Consider the following 24,099-nt stretch of genomic DNA (forward strand, 5'->3'; position numbering starts at 1 on the left):
TCCAAATGTCTTTTAAAATGTTGTTATTGTACCTGCCTCAACCACTAATCGCGGCTCCTTCTAAACAGCCACTGACCTGAGATACTGTGTTACGGTTATTCTCAGTAATTGTGACATGAGTCGGAGGGCAAGAGAGCAGCAGGAATAACAGAGTGGGAGCAGTGAGAGAGAGAGAGAGAGACTCACTGAACTCCCACCTGGGCCCACCACCAGTACTCACCTCCCCATCAACGAATGGATCTACTGGAGGAGTTGCTTCCAAAAGGCAGCCAGTATTATTAAAGAGCCACATCACCCTGGCCATGCTCCCATTTCACTCCTACCATTGGGAAGAAGGGACAGGAGCCTGAAAACTGTGACCACCAGGTTCAAGAAGTGCTTTGCAGCAACCATCAGGCTCTTGAGCACCACACAACACTAACCTCAGCAACCGTGAACTTCTATGGCCTCTCTTTAGAAACATATAAAATAGGTGCAGAAATAGGACATTTGGTCCTTCGAGCCAGCACCGCCATTCAATATGACCATGGCTGATCATAAAAAATCAATACCCCGTTCCTGCTTTCTCCCCAGATCACTTGATCCCATTAGCCCTAAGAGCTATAGTGCCCACCATAATGTCTGGGACAAAGACCCATCATTTATTTATTTGCCTCTGTACTCCACAATTTGAGATTTGTAATAGAAAAAAATCATATGTGGTTAAAGTGCACATTGTCAGATTTTATTAAAGGCCATTTTTATACATTTTGGTTTCACCAAGTAGATATCACAGCTGTGTTTATACGTAACCCCCCCCCCCCCCATTTCAGGACACCATAATATTTGGGACACATGGCTTCACGGGTCTTTGGAATTGCTCAGGTGTGTTAAATTGCCTCCTTAATGCAGGTATAAGAGAGCTCTCAGCACCTAGTCTTTCCTCCAGTCTTTCCATTGCCTTTGGAAACTTTTATTGCTGTTTATCAAAATGAGGACCAATGTTGTGCCAATGAAAGTCAAAGAAGCCATTATGAGACTGAGAAACAAGAATAAAACTGTTAGAGACATCAGCCAAACCTTAGGCTTACCAACATCAACTGTTTGGAACATCATTAAGAAGAAAGGGAGCACTGGTGAGCTTACTAATCGCAAAGGGACTGGCAGGCCAAGGAAGACCTCCACAGTTGATGACAGAAGAATTCTCTCTATAATAAAGAAAAATCCCCAAACACCAGTCCGACAGATCAGAAACACTCTTCAGGTGTGGATTTGTCAATGACCACTGTCCGCAGAAGACTTCATGAACAGAAATACAGAGGCTACACTGCAAGATGCAAACCACTGGTTAGCCGCAAAAATAGGATGGCCAGGTTACAGTTTGCCAAGAAGTACTTAAAAGAGCAACCACAGTTCTGGAAAAAGGTCTTGTGGACAGATGAGACAAAGATTCACTTATATCAGAGTGATGGCAAGAGCAAAGTATGGAGGCGAGAAGGAACTGCCCAAGATCAAAGCATACCACCTCATCTGTGAATCACAGTGGTGGGGGGTGTTATGGCCTGGCTGCTGAAGGAACTGGCTCCCTTATCTTCATTGATGATACAACTGCTGATGGTAGTAGCATAATGAATTCTGAAGTGTATAAACACATCCTATCTGCTCAAGTTCAAACAAATGCCTCAAAACCCAATGGCTGGCGGTTCATTCTACAGCAAGACAATGATCCCAAACATACTGCTAAAGCAACAAAGGAGTTTTTCAAAGCTAAACAATGGTCAATTCTTGAGTGCTCAAGCCAATCACCCAATCTGAACCCAATTAAGCATGCCTTATATATGCTGAAGAGAAAACTGAAGGAGGCTTGCCCCCAAAACATCAGAAGGTAAAGATGGCTACAATACAGGCCTGGCAGAGCATCACCAGAGAAGACACCCAGCAACTGGTGATGTCCATGAATCGCAGACTTCAAGCAGTCAGTGCATGCAAAGGATATGCAACAAAATGCTAAACATGACTATTTTCATTCTCATGACATTGCTGTGTCCCAAACATTATGGTGCCCTGAAATGGGGGGGGACTATGTATAAACACTGCTGTAATTTCTACATGGTGAAACCAAAATGTTTAAAAATGGCCTTTATTAAAATCTGACAATGTGCACTTTAACCACATGCGATTTGTTCTATTACAAATCTCAAATTGTGGAGCACAGAGGCAAATAAATAAATGATGGGTCTTTGTCCCAAACATTATGGAGGGCACTGTATATCTAACTTAAGCTGCAGCAAGTAAGAATATCGGTGTTCCATTGTTTACATATGTGAATAAAAGTCTCTGACTCTCTTAACTCTTGGTCAACACTCCAACATCAATTACATCCAATGACAAACTCCTCCGCATAAGTCGTAATTTAAAGCATTAGCCACGCCAATATTTCATTCGAGCATAAGCAATTGGTCTTAACATCGCTGCCAAGCCATTGTCAAGCAAGATTTCCAAAATCTAATTAGCAAATCGGTCCTGACAGATTCCTTGCTGAATGGCAAACCCTAAACTGGAAAGCAGAGTCGAGTTACGTCATGTATCTGCTGTGCTTTAATCGCATAACCTTCGCTGTCCTGAGCTCCCACACTTCTGCTTTGCGCAGTATGTCACGTGGTCAGAGCTAGAGAGGCAAGTGAATGGGTGTGAATGGACATGGGCGAGAGGGTAAGTTCACCGTAACCAAGAGCCCATATCTGGCACCCCGGTCAGTCGAATCCCGTTCTTCCTATCTCTGTAATAAGCATTACCTTCAAATCCTTCCACATGAAAGGCCACTTCCTAATTTCACTTTAATTTAACTTTGGACTTGCAGCGTGGATTGCAACAGGCCCTGTGGCCCACCGAGTCCGTGCCGACCAGTGATCAGCCCGTACGCCAGCTCTAACCTGCACACTTGGGACAATTTACGGAAGACGATTAGCCTGCACAGCTTTAGGATGTGGGACGGAACCGGAGCATCCGGATGAAACCCAGGTGGTCACAGGGTACAAACTCCGTACAGACAGGGGCCGTAGTCAGGATCGAACTCGGGTGTATAGCCCTGTAAGACAGCAGCTCCACCGCTGCGCCACTGTGCTGCCCTCTTATTTGGCACCGCGGTCAATAGAAATCATTCTTTCTGTCTCTGTCAAAAGGATCATCTTCAATCCCTCCACATTACAGGTGACACCACAACTTCACTTTATTCACCCGTTTTAAATCACAACAGTCGTACAGCTTTGAAACAGCTCCTGATACTCCATCAAGTCCGTCCGCACTGACCAGCAAGCACCAAGCTACTTTTATCCGCTGCTCATCAGATTCTTTTTAAATTTCCCCTTCCACAGATTCTCCCACTCACCCCCGCATGAAGGACGATTTTCAGCGGCCGATTAACCCATCAACCCACACGTCTCTGGGTTGTGGGGGGAAACCGGAGCTCCCCGAGGAAACCCACGTGGTCCCAGTGGGAGAACGTGCAAACTCCACACTTACATTCAAGAGACAAGAGTGTTTATTTGGCACATGCACCGGATGAGAAACGGAACAATGAAGCTTTTACATGTTACACTTCACAAGCAATAACTCCATTCCTCAACAACTCTCACCAACTTCTACAGATGCGCCGCAGAAAGCATTTATCGAGATGCATCACAGCATGGTTTGGGAACAGCTCCATACCAAGGCCGCAGGAAATTGCAGAGAATTGTGGACATAGCACAGACCATCACGCAAACCAACCTCCATTGCATTGACTCCATCTACACTTCACCATTTCTTTTGTTTTTACTGTTTTACACACTGTATTTTTGAAATAAGGTGCACAAATTTACATTTGTTTAAACATTAAAATGTTTTCCACTGGAGGGAATTACCAGCTCATTGTGAATCTATCTATCTATGCAAATTAAGTGACTGGGCCAAGACAGTAGCCAAATAACTGGCCTCGGGAATCAGTTTTACTGGCTGCTGCGGTAAGGCAATATAGTACAAAAACAGTGTGAGAGTGAGTGTGTGTGTGTGTGTGTTTTGCGCATTCTACCCGTCACCACATGGCTTTCCTCATGGTGCTCCAACTTACTCCCAATTTCCCAAAGACAAGCGTATTGGAAGGATACTAGGTGGAGATAAACTGTCCCTGGTGTTAAGGCAGGCGGTAGAATCTGCGGGGAGTTGATGGGGAATGTGAGGAGAGTAATATGGGTCAGGGAGGGATTAGTGTGTAATTGGAGAGCTGACCTGAGCTACTATTCATATGATTCATCATACTTTATTGTCACATGAATTGAACTTGTACAATGAATTCCACAGATTCACCACCCTCTGCCTAAAGAAATTCCTCCTCATCCTCGTTCTTAAGGTACGTCCTTTTAGTCTGAGGTTGTACCCTCTGGTCCCAGACTCTCCCGTTACTGGAAACATCCTCTCCACATCTACTCTATCCTTTCACTAGACTGCAAGTTTCGATGAGGTCCTCCCTTATTCTTCTAAACTCCAGCGAGTACACACACCTCCAGTGCCGTCAAACGCTCATCATACGTTACACCCAATCATCCCCTAGGATCATTCTCGGAGTGTAATCAACTCATAAAAAGACAAAAATAAACTAAACAAACTAAATAAACTAAGGTAGACAAAAATGGTGGAGAAACCCAGCGGGTGAGGCGGCATCTATGGAACGAAGGAAATAGGCAACTTTTCGACCCGAAACTTTGCCTATTTCCTTCACTCCATAGATGCTGCCTCACCCGCTGAGTTTCTCCAGCATTTTTGTCTACCTTCGATATTCCAGCATCTGCAGTTCCTTCTTAAACACAAAATAAACTCTGGTGCCTGCCCGATCACTCTCTTTTCTCCCCTCTCCCATCAGGCATGAGGTACAGAAGTGTGAAAACACACACCTCCAGATTCAGGGACAGTTTCTTCCCAGCAGTAATCAGGCAACTGAACCATCCTACCAGCAACTAGAGAGCGGTGGTGAGCCACTATGCAATGAGACAATATTGTCACATGTACCCAGGTACAGTGAAATGCTTTGTTTTGCTCACAACCCTGGTAAAATCATGCAACAGACCTCACCTAGTCTGTACACAAGTGTCACCACGTGACTGGCACTGACAAAATTACAAAACTTACAGCCCTGTCCCACGGTACGAGTTAATTCCAAGAGCTCTCCCGAGTTTGCCCTGATTCGAACTGGGAGATTTACGGTAATGGCCACTCGTCGGTACTCGGGGCTCTCGTGGACATTTTTCCATCATGTTGAAAAATCTTCACAAGTCTTCCCGTGCTTACCAACCGTTAGCGAGTTCTTCCCGAGTACCTGCTGTTAGCGTTACGAGCCGCTAAGAGACGTCCCCGAGCTCCGACGTACCCGCTACGTTCATTCTCCGTGCTTACCACGAGTTTGATTTTTTATTTTAACTCGGGAGAGCTCTTGGAATGAACTCGTACCGTGGGACAGGGCTATAACTATCCACCTCGTTGACGATCCTCGGACTATCTCTCATCGGACTTTACCTTGCACTAAACATTATTCCCTTCATCGTGTATCTGTACCCTGTGGGCGGCTCGATTGTAATCATGTGTCGTTGTTCCGCTGGCTGGTCTCCACGCAACAAGAAGCTATTCATGGTACCTCGGTGCACGTGACAATGAACTAAAGTAAAATCTCTAAAATAGCAGAACTGCACAAACAGCCGGTTTACACTTGTTACTCAGGGATACGCTCCCTGCCTGTCTTTACCAGGGACAATCCTGTGCGCTCGTAGAATTAAGTCATTGGCTGGAGGAATTGTGCAACAGCCTAAAGCAATTATACATTGAAGTATTTCACAAGTACAGCCACTGCTGTCAATGTAGAAAACGCAGCAAAGAGTTTAGAAGAATGAGGGGGACCTCATTGAAACGTACAGAATAGTGAAAGGCTTGGATAGAGTGGACATGGAGAGGATGTTTCCACTAGTGGGAGAGTCTAGGACTAGCGGTCAGAGCCTCAGAATTTAAGGACGATCATTTAGGAAGTAGATGAGGAGGGATTTCTTTAGTTCGAGGGTGGTGAATCTGTGGAATTCTTTGCCACAGAAGGCGGTGGAGGCTGTCAATTGACATTTTTAAGTCAGAGATAGACAGATTCTTGATTAGTATGCCAGGGGTTATGGGGAGGGCAGGAGAATGGGGTTTGGAGGGAGAGATAGATCAGCCATGATTGAATGATGGAGTAGACATGATGGGCCGAATGGCCTAATTCTGCTCCTATCACTTATGATCCTACCCAGGGAGTGGTTCGGGGATGCGGTGGGTGGCGGCGCTGGGGGTAACGTTGGCAGCCTGGCTAGGTCCATCCGCTCTAACCCAAATCCACTATAAAGAGGTCCGTAAATGATAGGGTTTACTGGATATAAATGACTTGAGCATAAATGCATAATGGGTTGGTTAGATAGTTTACAGACAACACCAAAATTGGTAGAGTTGCAGGCAGTGAGGAAGCCCGTCATAAAATACAAGGGGGTTATAGATCAGTTATGGATATGGACGGAGACATGACCGATTCATACCAGCATGAGTGAGGTGATGCATTTTAGGAGATCTAATGCAAGGGGAATTTTTACAGTTAATGGCAAGACCCCAAACAGCATTGATATACAGCGAGATCTTGAGGTCCATTGTCCATAGCTCCATGAAAGTGGCAACACAAGTTGTTAGAATAGTTTAAAAGTTGTATAGTATGTTTGCCTTCATCCGTCGATACATTGTGTCTAAAAGTCCAAATTTTAAAGAGGCAGCACAGTGGTGCAGCCTGTGTTTTATTGTGTATTGTGTGTTCTTTTTTATTGTACCGCTGCTGGCAAGTTAATTTCACTGCACTTCATTGTGTATGTGACGAATAAATCTAACTGACTATTGACTATTGACTCGTGAGTTGCTGCCTTAAGGGCCTGTCCCACTTGGGCGTCATTTAGGCGAGAGGCCGGTTGTGACTGATGCGCGCCAGTCGTGCAGAAATCGTCTAGCTGTATGACAGTCGCACGCCGAGTGCTCGAGGGCTCTGCTTCTTTTGGAAGCCATTTGCGGTGTCGTTCGTACTCAGTCCGATCTCCGTGGCAAGGATTTTCCCGCAACCGGGTGGTCACGTGTTGCGGCGCTCAAATGACGCTCAAATCAGACGGTAATAATGCTTGGATTAGAGGGATTAGCTATAAGGAGTGGGTTGGGCAAACTGGGATTATTTTCTCCAAAGTGTCGGAGGTCGGGGGAACCTGATAGAAGTAAATAAAATGATGAGAGTCATAAACAGGATAGTCAGTCAGAAACCTTTTCCCCAGAGTGGACATGCCTAATACTAGAGGGCATGGTTTGAAAGTGAGAGGGGCTCATTTTAACGGAGCTGTGCAGGGCAAGTGTATTTTTTACACAGAGAGGTGGGTGGCTGGAACATGCCGCCAGGAGCAGTGGTGGAGAGAGATGTGATAGTGGTGATTAAGAAGCTTTCGGACATGGATGTGCAGGGAATGGAGGGATATAGATCACATGCAAACAGAAAAGATTGGTTTAACTTGGCATCATGTTCGCCACAGACATTGTGGCCTGAAGGGTCTGTTCCTGTGCTGTGCTTTAGACTATAGAGATACAGCGCAGAACCAGGGCCACAGAGTCCACGCCAACCGGCCGTAACCTCGTACACTAGCCCTATCCTACACACTAGGGACAATCTACAATTTTACTGAAGCCAATTAGCCTACAAACCTACAAGTCTTTGGATTGTGGGAAGAAACCAGAGCACCCGGAGAAAACCCACACAGTCACAGGGAGAAGGTATAAACTCCGAACGGACAGCACCCGCAGTCAGGATCGAACCGGGGTCTCTGGTGCTGTAAGGAAGCAACTCTAACGCTGCGCCACTGTGCTAAAATGACGATGTAGGAGATGTTCCTGGAAATGAATCCTCGGGAACATATAAAATTCGTAAGGGATTGGACAGGCTAGATGCGGGAACCATTTTCCCGAACAACCTCCCACCTAGTCGACGTCCAGCTACAGCAAGCTACCGACAACCGGCGACCCATTAGGACGTCCACCTACGACCACACCTACAACAACCTACGTCCACCCACGACTAGCTATAACAAGGCAACACAATTCAGTCGCCGGTACCTGTCGCCAGTTGACGTAGGTAGTCGCCAATGGAATTCACCAAAGTCAGCGCCGGCGACAACCAACGTCAACCTGGCAACAACCTACGACAGCGCCCACGTCAGGAGAAGTCAAGCTACGCTCGTTGGCGTCAAGACAACTGTCGCCGACCGTCACTTAACAATTTTGAACATTTCAAAATCCAGCGGCGAGCAGCAAAACGCTACGATTCTTTGGGCGACTGAGGAGACTACTCATGACCATACGGGCGACTCCCCGCTGACCATGTGGCGACAAGCCTAGTCGCCTGTAGTCACCTAAAAAATAGCCTAAGTGGGACAGGGGCATTAGATTGGTGCATAGATGTGGAGGGATATGGCTCAAGTACAGGCAGAGGAGATTAGTTTATCTTGGCATGATGTTCGGTACAGACATTGTGGGCCGAAGGGCCTGTTCCTGTTCCGTACTGTGCCACGTTTAATGTTCTATGTCCCTATACTCCATAAGACTCTTAGAATAAAGGGGAGGTCATTTAAGACTGAGGTGAGAAAAACTTCTTCACCCAGAGAGTTGTGAATTTATGGAATTCCCTGACACAGAGGGCAGTGGAGGCCAAGTCACTGGATGGATTTAAGAGAGGGTTAGATAGAGCTCTAGGGGCTCATGGAGTCGATATGGGGAGAAGGCAGGCATGGGTTATTGATAGGGTTGATCAGCCATGATCACAATGAATGGCGGTGCTGGCTCGAAGGGCCACCTCCTGCACCTATTTTCTATGTTTCTATGTTTTTAAGACCACAAACCGACATAGCAGCAGATTTAGGCCATTCTGCCCATCGAGTCTGCTCCGCCATTCAATCCCATTCTCCTGCGTGCTCCATTGCCGACCACGTCCTCTTTAAACATTGCCCCCCCCCCCCCCCCCCCCCCCCCCCTCACCACCCCTTCTCCCGAACCGCCAGCTCAGTCCTTCAGGGCTGTGACAGACAGCGCGACAATTGGTCAGGGACATTGCCAAGAATGGGGAGGGAATGCGAGGTAGAGAAGCCGAACCGACCTGGTTCTCCTGCGCACGCGGCGAGCCCGGCGTGTAGAGGAACTTGTTCTGGTCCTCCAGAGGAAGGGAATGGTGGTTCTGTTGTTCCTCCATCCTACCATGACACCATGAGACGCCGCCTTCGATACCCTGTGGAAACACCGGCCAGTTAAACCTTTGCCAAACAGAAAAGGCAGCAAGGAAAAGGCAGCAAAGTTGAATCTGAATCTGAAGGATTAAATCTCAGGTGGACAAAAATGCTGGAGAAACTCAGCGGGTGAGGCAGCATCTATGGAGCGAAGGAAATAGGCAACCTTTTGGGTCGAGTCTCACCCGCTGAGTTTCTCCAGCATTTTTGTCTACCTTCGATTTTTCCAGCATCTGCATTTCTTTCTGAAGGATTAATTCTCAGCTCTTTTTGTTTTTTAATTCCCCTCCCAACTCCCCCCACCCACCCCACAAATCTACATGACACAGACCCTACAGAAGAAGGTTCATTCTTTTTAAGGCATCCACTTGAAACATAATAGGAATTCATGTCACAACTCTTTTACATTCAGCTCTTATAGCCCTTTGCATTTAGTCCTCGTGCCAACACAATCTCGGAGAGAGCGGTGCTGAGATTAAGCGAGGTTATTTATTATTCATCTTTAATTACCCCCGGATCACCTTACCTGCGTGAAACGCTGCATTTCCCCGTCCGAAGACGCAATCTAAACAACCTGCTGTTTTCTTTCAGGCTGCAAAGTTGTAGGAAGTTAAAGTTTCACTGGCCGTGAGGCTCCACATCCCCGCATGCCACGCGAGGTAGAACTGTTTCCTAACTTCACAACCAACCCCTCCTCCTGTTGCTGCTGCTGCTGCTTTTTGTAACACTCAGGAGCCGGGCAATTGGCAAATAGCTTCTTCGCAAATCATTGGTGGAAAGCTATTTAAGCGAAGGGTTTGGGTGATTGCGAAACACGCCGCCCACATCCCTGCAAACTCATCGCCAGGGCCTTCCTAACACTGGCTTTCGTTTCCTCTTTACAGCGCACCATGTGTGGCTCTCTCCACTCACAGTCCGAAAGGGCTCTCCCTCACTGAAAGAGCCGATTGTAACTGCATCCTCACCAGAGCCCTTCCGCCACCGATGACCTCTGACCAAACAGACCGAGCTGCTCTCGGCTGTGAGTCAGTTCCAGGAACTGAGACTTTAATTCTTTGTTCTTGGAGACACAAAACGCCGGAGTAACTCAGCGGGGTCAGGCAGCATCTCTGGAGAAAAAGAATAGGTGACGTTTCGGGTCGAGAGCCTTCTTCAGACTAGTTTATTTCCTTTCCTTTCCTTTCCTTTCCTTTAGAGATACAGCATGGAAACAGGCCCTTCAGCCAACAGAGCCCGTGCCAACCAGCGATCACCCATACACTAGTTCTATCCTACACACGAGAGGGGATTTTTACAGAAGCCAGTGAATCTACTAAATAAACTGAGTAGGAAGGAACTGCAGGTGCTGGTTTAAACCAAAGATAGACACAAAAAGCTGGAATAACTCAGCGGGACAGGCAGCATCTCTGGAGAGAAGGAATGGGTGACATTTCGGGCATAGACCCTTTAGAGACATAGCATGGAAACAGACCTCTCAGCCCATGCTGACCATTGATCACCTGTTCACGCTATTGGGATGCACAAGGAACGGCAGATGCTGGTTTACAAAAAGACAAAAAATGCTGAAGTAGCTCAGCAGGTCAGGCAACATCTCTGTAGAAAATGGGCAGGTGACGTTTCGGGTCAGGACCCTTTTTTCAGACTTTGAACTATTGCTATTCCACTTCCTCATCCACTCCCTGTACACCAGGAGCAATTTACAGAGGCCTATTGACCAACAAACCCGCAGGTCTTTGGGACACGTAGAACACAGAACAGTACAGCACAGGGACAGGCCCTTCGGCCCACGGTGTTTGTGCCGAACATGATGCCAAGTTAAACTGATCTCATCTGCCTACATCAGAGGTTCCCAACCTTTTTCATCCCGTTTACCCCTGGCAAGTTTAATACCACATAACAATGTTATATCACTTATTGATGACCAACTAATGATGAACAGATACCGGTACACCAGAACCAAACACAGTCAGTCAATGACTCTCGGCTATGAATTTGTGGCACCAAAGAGGTTTTTCTATTTAAATATTTTTTATTTGGGCTTTAACGAAAAGGTCAGATTTTACTGCCTGTTCCGAAATGCACATGTGTTGAAGTATCTTTGTTGAGCCATTTATACGACAGCATCTATAGTATGCTACAATGGCAGGGATTTCAGGGGCCATTTCAGCGAGTAGTTAAGATTCAACCTCACTGACCTGCTGAGCATCACAGAGTATTGCTGCATTCCCCAGCATGGGACAGATCAAATCCCCTTTAAATTTTGCCCTTCTCACCTTAAAGCTTCGTCCTCTAGAGGTGGCATGGATCACTCTGCCTCAAGGATTCAGATATATTTCATTAATTGTAAGGTTTAGTTTAGTTTAGAGTTACCGCACAGAAACAGGCCCTTCGGCCCACTGAGTCCGCACCGACCAGCAGATCCCCCACACATTAACACTACCCTACACACACTAGGGACAATTTTGCATTTACACCAAGCCAATTAACCTACAAACCTGTACGTCTTTGGAGTGTGGAAGGACACTGAAGATCTCGTAGAAAATCGACACAGGTCACAGGGAGAACGTACAAACTCCATACAAACAAGCACCTGTAATCAGGATCCAACCCAGGTCCTCATTCTTAATAATCTAATTCTGCAGAGGGCAAGTAACAGAGGATGAAATACAAACCCGTGTTAATGTCCAAGCGATCACTTTGTATCCCATCCCACTGTGCTCTGTTTATCAACCCGAGTCATTAACCCTTTGAGTGCACAAGAAATTGCAGTTGCTGGGATCTTGAGCAAAGCACTGAGTGCTGGATTAACTCAGCAGACCAGGCAGCATCTGGAGAGGCATTGGCCAGGCTGAAGAAGGGTCCCGACCCAGGACGTCATCTGCCCATTCCCTCCACAGATGCTGCCTGACTCGCTGAGTTCCTCCAGCACTTTGTGTTTTTAGCTTTGTAGTACAAAGAGGATTCAGTAGTGTTCAGTCAGTTAACCATTGGGACAATAATAATTGGAGCAGTCCTATCAACAACCCGCATCCGGTACAACACATGAATCAGGAACACGTTGCACAAAAACAAAACACATCATATTTTAAAAGTAAAGTCTGTGAGCCTTTATCATAGTCAGACAGAAAATGCAAAGCTCTTTTACACGCAGGGCAGGATGAAGAGAATAAATAAGCAGTGGTGCAGCTGGTAGAGCTGCTGCCTCACAGCACCACAGACCAGCTTTGATCCTGACCTCGGGTACTGTCTGTGTGGAGTTTACACGTTCTCCCTGTAACCGCGTGGGTTTCCTCCAGGTGCTCCAATGTCCTCCTGTTAAGATTGCTAAGGGCATGGACACACTAGAGGCAGGAAACATGTTCCCGATGTTGGGGATGAGTCCAGAACTAGGGGACCACAGTTTAAGAATAAGGAGTAAGCCATTTAGAACGGAGACGAGGAAACACGTTTTCTCACAGAGAGTGGTGAGTCTGTGGAATTCTCTGCCTCAGAGGGCGGTGGAGGCAGGTTCCCTAGATGCTTTCAAGAGAGAGCTGGATAGGGCTCTTAAAAATAGCGGAGTCAGGGGATATGGGGAGAAGGCAGGAACGGGGCACTGATTGGGGATGAACAGCCATGATCACATTGAATGGCGGTGCTGGCTCAACGGGCCTAATGGCCTACTCCTGTACCTATTGTCTATTGTCCTCCCACATCCCAAAGACGTGCAGGTTTGTAGCTGTAACTCTTCTGTAAGCTGCCCCTAGTGTGTAGGGAGTCGATGAGTAAATGGGATGACATAGAACTCGTATGAACGGGTGATCGATGGTTGGTGTGGATTCGATGGGCCGAGGAGCCTGTTTCCATGCTGCGTCTTTCAATAAATCAACATGAGTTGCTGGCTCCATGATGACAGTCATTTAGCCCGCAACCTGACAGTTGCTACTTATGTATAGTTTGTATCAGCTCTGTGATAGATCAACGTGTAGCCGATGATCAGAACAGGAGGTTGGAAAAGAAGTTTAGTTTACAGATACAGCACGGAAACGGGCCCTTCTGCCCACTGCGTCCACACTGACCAGCGATCCCCACACACTAACACTATCCTACACACTAGGGACAATTTACAATTTTTACCGAAGCCAATTAACCTGCAAACCTGTACGTCTTTGGATTGTGGGAGGAAACCAGAGCACCCGGAGAAAACCCACGTGGTTCAGAGGAAAACGTACAAATTCCATACAGACGAGCACCCGTAGTCAGGATCGAACTCGGGTCCCTGACGCTGTGAGGCAGCAATTCTACCGCTCCAACGCGCGAATCCTCCGTCTTTATTTCGGATTTCCAGCGTCTGCAGTTTTCGAGGTTTCCGTTGAACAACAATACGTCGGAGTTGAGAGTGAGCGACGCACTGAGCCGCAGGCAGCAAACCATCTCCTGGAAGGCTCTTCCTCACCGCCCAATGCCAGTCGCTGGACTGCAGAGGACGAGGGGCAGGATGAGATTGCCCCACCCTGCTGCCGATAGTCCCGCCAGGCTGTCTTCTTCCATTTCAAAGCAGAACAGTCTGCCATCAACCGCATTTGATCCATCTCCCCCTCAACACTGCCACTGAAGTTCGGCTTGACAGCTAGCGGCATCAACTTGGATATGGCATATAAATATTAATAAAAGCAACTTTGAACAGTATACCCACGGGTGGTAGGCAGTACATGATTGCAAAAACTTACAATTAAAATTCACCCGTCTCTAGTTGCTGGCACGCTGCCGTGCTTCTTAAAGCTGCAAATATTTATTCATACAGTCAAGAGCAGTCTGCTCGATCACAGACTGCCTTTGCAAGCAGACATAAACCTGAAGCAATTAACATGGCCCATGTCAGCCAATGTAACTGCTACACACCGGCACCTTTAAGGATAATTTAGATATCCAGCAACGCGCCAAGTTTTTTGACTGAAGAAACCAAATGTCTTGCCCGACCAATTTGCACCAAGGCCTGTAAATTAGAAAGCGTTTATGTGTAATTATAGAGAGGGCATGGAAAGTCCCCCACGCAAACAGACCACGGGTGTCGTTCAGCCACAGAGGGACGGGGGTGAAGGCACCATCAATATTGCATTCGTCTCCGCGCTCCTGGGATGATGAAATATTAACTGGCAATTGGTGCTGCGTGTGGGCGATCGCTTGCAAAGAGAGCGCTTAATTCTGTCGTCATTCACACCCCCACCCCCACACCCAGCCCAGTCACTTTACGACAGTTGGGAGACGTGCATTGCAATGACTAGTAACTTTGCAGATGGCACTAAAAATAGGCGGCAACACAGACAATGGAGATGGCTACAAAAGATTGCAGCAAGCAAGATCGTGATCAGTTGGGCAAGTGGGCCGAGAAGTGGCAAATAGAGTTTAATTCAGATACGTGTGAGGCGTTACTTTTTGGGAAGTCGAACCAGGCCAGGAGCTTCGCAGTGAATGATAGGGCCCTGGGAGTGTTGCAGAGTAAAGGGATCTAGGGGGTTTTAAGAAGGAACTGCAGATGCTGGAAAATCGAAGGTAGACAAAAGGGCTGGAGAAACTCAGCGGGTGCAGCAGCATCTATGGAGCAAAGGAAATAGACAACGTTTCGGGACGAAACCCTGAAGGGTGCAGCAGCATCTATGGAGCGAAGGAAATAGGCAACGTTTCGGCCCGAAACGTTGCCTATTTCCTTCGCTCCATAGATGCTGCTGCACCCGCTGAGTTTCTCCAGCACTTTTGTCTACCAAAGGGATCTCGGAGTTCAGGTGAATAGGTGGGCAAAGATGGCTTTTGGTATACTGACCATCATCAGTTACAGTATTGAGTACAGAAGCTTCAGATGTTATGTTACAGTGGTACAAGACGTTTGGTAAGGCTGCTTTGGAGTATTGAATTAGCCTGCTATAGGACAAGATGCCACTAATCTGGAAAGAGTTCACAAGGATGTTGCCAGGACTCGAGGGCCTGAGTTATAGGGATAAGTTTTGCAGGCTAGGACTTTATTCCATGGAGCACAGGATGCTGAGGAGTGGTTTTACAGAGATGTATGAAATCATGCGGGGATTAGATGCACAGTCGGTTTCCCTAGGGTAGGGGAATCAAGAACCACAGGGCATAGGTTTAAAGTAAAAGAGGAATGATTTAATACAAGCTCGAGGGTGATGACATAGAGGGTGATGTAACAAGCTGCCAGAGGATGTGATTGAGACAGGTACAATAATAACATTTAAAAGACATTCGGACAGGTACGTGGATAGGAAACCTTTAGAGGGATACTGGCAAAGGGGACCAGCTTGGATGGGGCACCTTGACTAGCATGGATGGGCTGGGCCAGAGGCCCTGTTTCCATGCTGCATCACTCCATGGCTATATTGGTGCCATTCCTTTAATCAAAGTCAGAGTCAATTGGTGTCAACCATGGTTCTGTGCAGAGGTCTCTCAGCCCAGACCATGGGCCAAGTTTCCAAGAAATCAAAGTTAATGCTGGCAGATATGGCCTAAGCATGTTGGGACGGCACAGTGGCACAGCTGCTGCCTCTCACCACCACTGCCCGGGGTTCAATCCCGACCTCCGGTGCTGTCTGCAAGGAGTTTGCACGTCCTCCTTGTGGCGATCGGGGTTTCCTCCAGATTTTCTCCCTCATCCCAATGACGTGCGGATTAGTAGCGTTATTGGCCCCTTATGTGTGTAGATGAGGGGAGACAATAGGGGGTAGTTGATGAGAATGTGAGGAGAATAAAATGGGTTAGTATATGACGGGTGGTTGGGCAGATGCGGTGGGCCGAAGGGCCTTTTTCTGTGCTATACGTCTCTGTGACTCATTAGGTTGGTTTATCCGAACTGCTGTTCAGAGCAGACTATCTCTCACTTGGCATCGATTGCTTTTATTTCTGGTTATTGGTTTAGAACAGATCCATGCCAAACAACTTTACAAGGTGAAGCAACTTGACAAAGCAACTCACCAGGCGCAAAGTAGCAATTCCCGCAGCAGTTCAGAACAGAAGGACCTGTATTCCGTATGCCTGCTCCAACATTCAAGAAGTACGTGGCAGTCCCAATCAAAGCCTGAATGCTGCACCCAACATACTCCCAACTTGACTTTAGGGGCAACACAGTAGCGCAGCGGTAGAGTTGCTGCCTCACTGCGCACCAGACCTGGGTTCGATCCCGACTATGGGTGCTCTCTGTATGGAGCTTGTACATTCTCCATGTGACCACGTGGGCTTTCTCCAGGTGCTCCCGTCTCCTCCCACACTCCAAAGACATACAGGTTTGTAGGTTATTTTGTTTCAGTAAAATGTCCCTAGTGTGTGTAGGATAGAACTAATGTACATGTGATCGTGGCAGGCACGGACTCTGCGGGCCAAAGGGCCTGTTTCCATGCTGTATCTCCAAACTACACTAGGACAGTGTTCTAAATGTCCGTTTTGGGCTGATTTAGAAACATAGAAAATAGGTGCAGAAGTAGGGCATTCGGCCCTTCGAGCCAGCGCCATCATTCAATATGATCATGGCTGATCATCCTAAATCAGTACCCTGTTCCTGCTTTTCTTCCCCCATATCCCTTGATTCCGGTAGCCCTAAGAGATATATCCAACACTCTTGAAAACATCCAGTGAATTGGCCTCCACTGCCTTCTGTCTTTTAAGAACCTTGGAAGGAGTGTGGTGTAGATTAGTGGGCTGGGGCTCTGGTGAAGGACTGCAGGGCAGAGTGTGGAGCAAAGACCTGAGTGGAGAAGGTTGAGAGTCAGTGAGAGGGTGGGTGTGATGGTCGTGAAGAACAGGCGTGGGGAAGATGAGACGGGTTGAAGAATACGTGGCAAGGGATCTCCCAGTCGCAAACCTTTTTAAGTCCCTCTTCCCATTCCCACATTGGCCATTCTGTTCCGGGCCTCCTCCATTGACAGAGTGAGAGCACACTCAAACAGGAGGAGCAACACCTCATATCCCTCTTGGGTAGCTTACAACCCAGTGTTATAAACATTGAATTCTCCAGTTCAAGGTAACCAAACCCTACCCCCTTCCTGTTTAAGAAGGAACTGCAGATGCTAGAAAATCGAAGGTAGTTGGACAAAAATGCTGGAGAAACTCAGCGGGTGAGGCAGCATCTATGGAGTGAGGGAATAGGTGATTAGCCCCCCCCTCCCTCACTGGTATCCACCTATTACCTGCCAGGCTTTGTCCTGTCTCTCCTCTCATCCAGCCTTCTTCCTCCCCCAAACCCCCCTCCCCCCTCCACCAATGTAAAGGAGGGTCTGGACCCCAAACATCACCTCTCCACATTCTCCTGAGACGCTGCCCAACCCAATAAGTTACACCAGCTGTTTGTGTCCTTTCTTTTTAACATGGATGGGTTCATAATAACACTACACACAGTCTAGCCTTCTGAGGAAGAGCATAACCAGAGGATCTTCCCATCGGAACAAGCAATTCTGGAGAAGCTGCTTCATCCAAGGAGCAGTGGGAATATGGGATGGGCTGAAAGGAATGGTGTAGCTGCATTTACGGGGAATCCGGACGGGCACAAGGAGGATAAAGGAATGGAAGTTCACACGAGGGAAGACAGGGTGGCATAGTGGTGACCTGGGTTCGATCCTGACTACGGGCACTGTCTTTATGAAATTTGCACATTCTCCCTGTGACCACGTGGGTTTTCTCCGGGTGCTCCGGTTTCCTCCCACATTCCAAAGACGTGCAGGTTTGTAGGTTAATCGGTTTCTGTAAATTGCCTCTAGTGTGTAGGATAGAACTGGTGTACAGGCGATCGCTGGTCGGTGCGGGCTCAGTGGGCCGAAGGGCCTGTTTCCGCGCTGTATCTATGAAATGAACAGGAGGAATCTCAAGTGAAGTGTGAAGGCCAGTGTGATCTGGATGGCCTGCCTCGTGCAATATAACCCGCATAATCCTGCATACCCAATATGTTTTAAACAGAATAATCCTGTGAGGTTAACATCTCGTGAGAAGGATAAGCCTCTGTGTTAGACCAACTCATTGACTGATATGGGGAGAAAGCAGGAACAGGGTACTGATTTAGGATGATCAGCCATGATCATATTGAATGGCGGTGCTGGCTCGAAGGGCCGAATGGCCTACTCCTGCGCCTATTGTCTATGTTTCTATCCGTTTCTATGAGAGCATGAGATCAATCCAATATACTGTTGGCCTTTAACCCTTCTCATCTCCGTGCATGGTGACTAATTATGGGCTGGCGCTGCCAATGTTAAAGTCCATGCCCCCAAGTACCCACCCCTGCTCTGAGCATGCCGTGAGTGTTGTGTGTACAACAGCAGGTGATGCAAATCTGGGAAGTATTATATTCAAATCCTTTACCACATTCACACGCTATGCAAAATTTATTGCCCTAGCTCGGTTATTGATGATCTGCCTCTTAATTAGCCCGAGTTCTCCGGGCGTTCTGGTTGGCTGACTCTGAATATATTCAACTGACCGATAGTTAACGAGAGGATTGTTCAAGAAGGGGTTCTTTAGCTTGAGCAAAACGTCAGCAAAATTACAAAAACAAATGAGGTGCAACATCGCAAACAAAGTAGTCATCAAGATCACATCCAGCAGAACTTTACAGCAAAGAATACTCCTGCATCCAACACAGAACATGAAACAGTACAGCTCCTCTAGTATCTTTGGTACAGACTGACAGAAAGTGCTGCAGTAACTCAGCGGGTCAGGCAGCATCGCTGGAGAGAACGAATGGGTGACGTTTCGGGTCGGAACCCTTCTTCAAGGTCTCAACCTGAAACGTCACCTATTCCTTTTCTCTAGAGATGCTGCCTGACCCGCTGAGTTATCCCGGCATTTTATGTGTATATTCCGTGTTAACCAGCATCTGCAGTTCATTCCTACACCCACGACAGTACAACGCTGGAACAGGCCCTTCGGCCCTCCACGCCTGTACTGAACATGAAGCCAAGACAAACTAATCTCCTCATTCTGCACATAATCCACAACCCTCCATTCCCTGCATATCCATGTGCCTATCTAAAAACCTCTCAGAAACCACTATCGTATCTGCCTTCACCACCACTACCCACCCCCAGCAGTGTGTTCCAGGTATCCACCACTCTTAGAGTAAAAAACTTGCCCCACACATCTACTTTAAATATTACCTCCCTCACCTTAAATCTCTGCCGTCCAGACCTGAAAATTTCCAACCTGGATGAAAAGCTTCTGACTGTCTACCCTATCTATGCCTCCCCTATGCTGCAATCAGGCCTTCCCTCAACTTACATTAATATTTGTTCATATTTGAATTGAATTCTTGTCACATGTGACGTTCTTTGCTCACATACCCAAGGTATACAAATAGTCGCCCATAAAGGGCACTTACGAAGTTACAATGTGCTCCCGCGTCAGTTCCCCCTCTGTTCTACTGCCCTCCCCCTCCTCACGGCAGTCTCCCCACGACAGATCCCCATTGATCTTCCCCCTCCTCACGGAGGTCCCCCCCCACGCCGGGTCCTCCTTTGTTACGTCCCCCGGCAGCGGCGTCCTCACTTCCACGTCCGTCGGTCGGCGCCATCATCGACTTCCACACCACCCTCGCCATTATCGCCACCGGGTCCTCTCCAGACGCCTCTATGGCGCTGACCCAATTAAATATATACATATATAAATATATACATATATTTAATATGTTTATCCATAGAAAGGGGCAGCGCAGTGGCACAGCAGTAGTGTTGCTGCCTTACTGCGCCAGATATCTGGGTTCAATCCTGACTATGGGTACTGTCTGTACGGAGTTTGCATGTTCTCTCTGTGACCTCTTGGGTTTTCTCTGGATGATCCGGTTTTCTCCCACACTCCAAAGATGACAGGTTTGTAGGTAATTTGGCTTTGGCAAAAAAAATTAAATTGCCCCTAGTGGTGATCGCTGGTCGGCACGGACTCGGTAGGCCAAAGGGCCTGTTTCTATGCTGTATCTCTAAAGTCCTACTTCCTTCCCTGTATTTTGTTAGGAATCGACATTTGAATGATTGTTGTGCTAAAGTAATATTTAATATGTCAAAAATCTTCAACCACGGCAACAGACGCAATGGAACGCAAGGATGCTGCGATATTACAGCGGGGACTAAAGCCATTCTGTCCATCGCACTCTCCTTGTGGATGACTTCCAGTTACAAATAACAAAGTGAAGTGATGACGATCCTCGTCATCTGGAGACAGTTGTGACAATGGTGCGACATTACAGAAATATTGATACAAATGCTGGACATTATTGCCATAGAGGGAGTGCAGAGAAGGTTCACCAGACTGATTCCTGGGATGTCAGGACTGTCTTATGAAGAAAGACTGGATAGACTTGGTTTATACTCTCTAGAATTTAGGAGATTGAGAGGGGATCTTATAGAAACTTACAAAATTCTTAAGGGGTTGGACAGGCTAGATGCAGGAAGATTGTTCCCGATGTTGGGGAAGTCCAGGACAAGGGGTCACAGCTTAAGGATAAGGGGGAAATCCTTTAAAACCGAGATGAGGAGAACATTTTTCACACAGAGAGTGGTGAATCTCTGGAACTCTCTGCCACAGAGGGTAGTTGAGGCCAGTTCATTGGCTATATTTAGGAGGGAGTTAGATGTGGCCCTTGTGGCCAAGGGGATCAGAGGGTATGGAGAGAAGGCAGGTACGGGATACTGAGTTGGATGATCAACCATGATCATATTGAATGGCGGTGCAGGCTCGAAGGGCCAAATGGCCTACTCCTGCACCTAATTTCTATGTTTCTATGCTATTTTCCTGCCACAAGTATCCGAGTCAACTACTGGCACTCGGCTTCCTCAGTAACTCAAACGCCCAGGAATCTGCACAGTGGTAGTCACAGCCCGGAACAGCACAGGTACTGACCGCCCCACCAAGTCTGCAGCTTCTAACATCAAAGACCCACACCACCCTGGCCACTCACGCTCTCATGCTGCTTCTATCATCCATCGGGAAGAAGGGACAGGAGTCGGAAAACCGTGGCCATCAAATTCTAGAACAGCATCTACCCAGCAACAGTCAGCCTCTTGAACACTGCACCACACAAACCACAACCTCAACTACAATCTACTGTGGACTTTGCTCGACAGAACTTGCTTGTGCACTGTTATGCTCTGATTACCTCATATCACCTCGTCTTAATTTATTACATAATATATTATTGCACAATTATTGTGGTTGCATTAACGGGCCTGTAAAACTGTAGCCAGCAAGAAATTTGCGTTCAGCTGGCGGCAATTAAATGTGACAATTCAACACTCTCGTGCCTTGTGTAGAAAGGAACTGCAGATGCTAGTTTACACCAAAGATCGACACAAAGTGCTGGAGTAACTCAGTGGGTCAGGCAGCATCTCTGGAGAAAAAGAAAAGGTGACGTTTCAGGTCAAGACCCTTCGTCAGACTGAAGATGGGTATGAATAATGGGCCTGAAACGTCACCTTCCCCCCAGAGATGCTGCCCGACCCACTGATTTACTCTTCAGTGTTGATATGGTTGTGTTTAAGTGAGACTTACTGAAGTTTTCTTTCTACGCATCATGGTTTTGAGAATTTATCCAGCAAGCCAAGTGTAAATTTGCAATTTATCTAAAACTATTGGGCAGACCATACCAATTCTGATTGACTCTTGGAAGTTAGCAGAGATGTGGCAGACCCAAGTACCAAGCACAGTCAACAATCAAGAGCTTGACCCAGGCTTTGTAGAGTGGCCTATCCTAACATTCAAATACAATCCACAATCATCATCTGAACAAAATCGTCATCTATTCCTTTTCTCCACAGATGCTGCCTGACCAGCTGAGTTCCTCCAGCACTTTGCGTTTTTCTCACGATTCCAGCATCTGCAGTTCCTTGCATCTCTAAAGATTATCCTCCCATTGTTGTGTGCCGCTCATTCTCATCCCCCACCCCCCACCCCAATCAATCACTCCGCAGTGCAGAAGATCGCACCCTGGCCACTCCCTCCTCTCCCCTCTCGCAAGGCAAGAGGTACAGAAGTGTGAAATCGCACACCTCCAGATTCAGGGATAGTTTCTTCCCAGGAATTATCCGGCAACTGAACCAACAAAAGAAATAACTGTGGACTTCAGGAATAAACAGACAACACACACCCCACTTACCATCAATGGCAGTGCAGTGGAGTCTGTGAAAAGCACCAAGTTCCTGGGAGTGCACATCACAGATGATCAGACATGGTCCACCAACACCATCTCCCTAGTCAAGAAGGCACAGCAACGCCTCCACTTCCTTCGACGGATGAGGAGAGCTGACCTCCCCCCTTCTGCCCTCACGACTTTTTACAGGGGTGCCATTGAGAGCATTCTTACCAGCAGTCTCTCAGTCTGGTATGGCAGTTGCTCTGCTGCTGACCAGAAGGCCCTACAGAGAGTGGTGAGGACAGCGGAGAAGATCACCAGATCACCCCAACCAGCAATCCAGGACCTATACCCTTCTCGCTGTCGCAAGAGAGCAAGCAATATCATCAAAGACACCACCCACCCAGCACACAAACTGTTCACCCTCCTACCTTCCGGTATCGTGCATTTCGTTGTCTCTGTACTGTACACTGACAATGACAATAAATTGAATCATTTCATTTCATTTCATTTCGTAAGCGCTACCGCAGCATGCGGAGCAAAACCACCAGATTCAAAAACAGCTTTTTCTCTCAGGCCATCAGACTACTCAACATACTTAAGAAAATTCCATGAACAGTACCCAAACAAAGACAAACAAACTGTGAAAATAACTTTGGCTCAATGTCTCCAGTACGAAATTTGCACTTTTTCTATATTGCACCTTTCATTGTTGCACCCTTTTTAAAATACCTCAAAGTTTTTGCTACATTTTGGCATACTGTGCATATTTTAATATTTTAAATAATGTATGTCTATTGTCTTTTTTTATTGGTATGTTGGCTGTCTGTGTTTTTAATATTACTTGCACATTTGGAGTATGGGGAAACGTAATTTTGATCCTCTGTGTAACTACTGTTGCATAATTGAATTGACAATAAAGTTTACTTTGAACTTTGATCCTACCACAACCATAGAACAGTCCTGAACTACTATCTACCTCATTGGGGGCACTCGGACTACCCTTGATCGGACTTCACTGGCTTTACGTTGCACTAAACGTTATTCCTTTATCATGTATCTATACAGTGTGAATGGCTCAATCGTAATCATGCATTGTCTTTCTGCCGACTGGACAGCACGCAGCAAAAACCTTCTCACTGTACCTCGTTACATGTGACAATAAAGTGAAACTGAGAAGAGCTCTTACCTCAAGGAATTCCCTCCCCCCCCCCCCCCCCCCCCCCCCCCACCGTTGACCAAGCGAGGGGGGAAGCCGCTAAATCTCCTCTCGGACCCTCTTGACCTCAGGGACACATCCCAAGCTCCGAACTCGCGGGCGATGGCACCAATAGTTCTCTACCCCCTCTGTCTTTGTAACGGGGTGGGGGGGGGGGGGGGGGGGGGGGGTTAGTCAGCTGCTGATGGCTACTGTTCCACAGGACAAACTCTCAGCCCCTCCTGCCTTTTGATGGCACAAATAAAGTGTTTACAGCGAGCACTGTTGACGGTCGTCACAAGGCACACACACACACACACGCACATGGTTCCTGTTACACAGCGCTGGAACCCCGGCCGACAGCTGGTGCGACAACATGCCCGGGCTCTGCAATCATTGCTGTGGCTCCCTGGCAATTATCCCTGCTGCCCAAGCACTAAGTCATTATTCAAGTCAAATCACCGCTCACCTCTTAAGGCTCGTCCCGCAAG

General features: G+C 47.3%; 1 protein-coding gene across 3 annotated transcripts in view; it reads right to left on the bottom strand.

Annotated features, from left to right (window-relative positions):
* The window catches only part of LOC129711874 (serine/threonine-protein kinase Nek6-like), a 117,418-nt gene that overhangs the window by 73,083 nt on the left and 20,236 nt on the right, over positions 1 to 24,099 (bottom strand). For 2 of the 3 annotated variants that reach the window (XM_055659858.1, XM_055659859.1), the window contains exon 2: positions 9,197 to 9,325. In XM_055659858.1, coding sequence (XP_055515833.1) covers positions 9,197 to 9,289 — 93 coding nt within the window. In that variant the 5' untranslated portion in view covers positions 9,290 to 9,325. Of the gene's footprint in view, positions 1 to 9,196; positions 9,326 to 9,849; positions 10,213 to 24,099 lie in introns of those variants that run through there. The other variant, XM_055659857.1, reaches the window with a different exon arrangement.

Source organism: Leucoraja erinacea, chromosome 31, assembly GCF_028641065.1.
Source record: "Leucoraja erinacea ecotype New England chromosome 31, Leri_hhj_1, whole genome shotgun sequence".
Lineage (NCBI taxonomy): Eukaryota > Metazoa > Chordata > Chondrichthyes > Rajiformes > Rajidae > Leucoraja > Leucoraja erinaceus.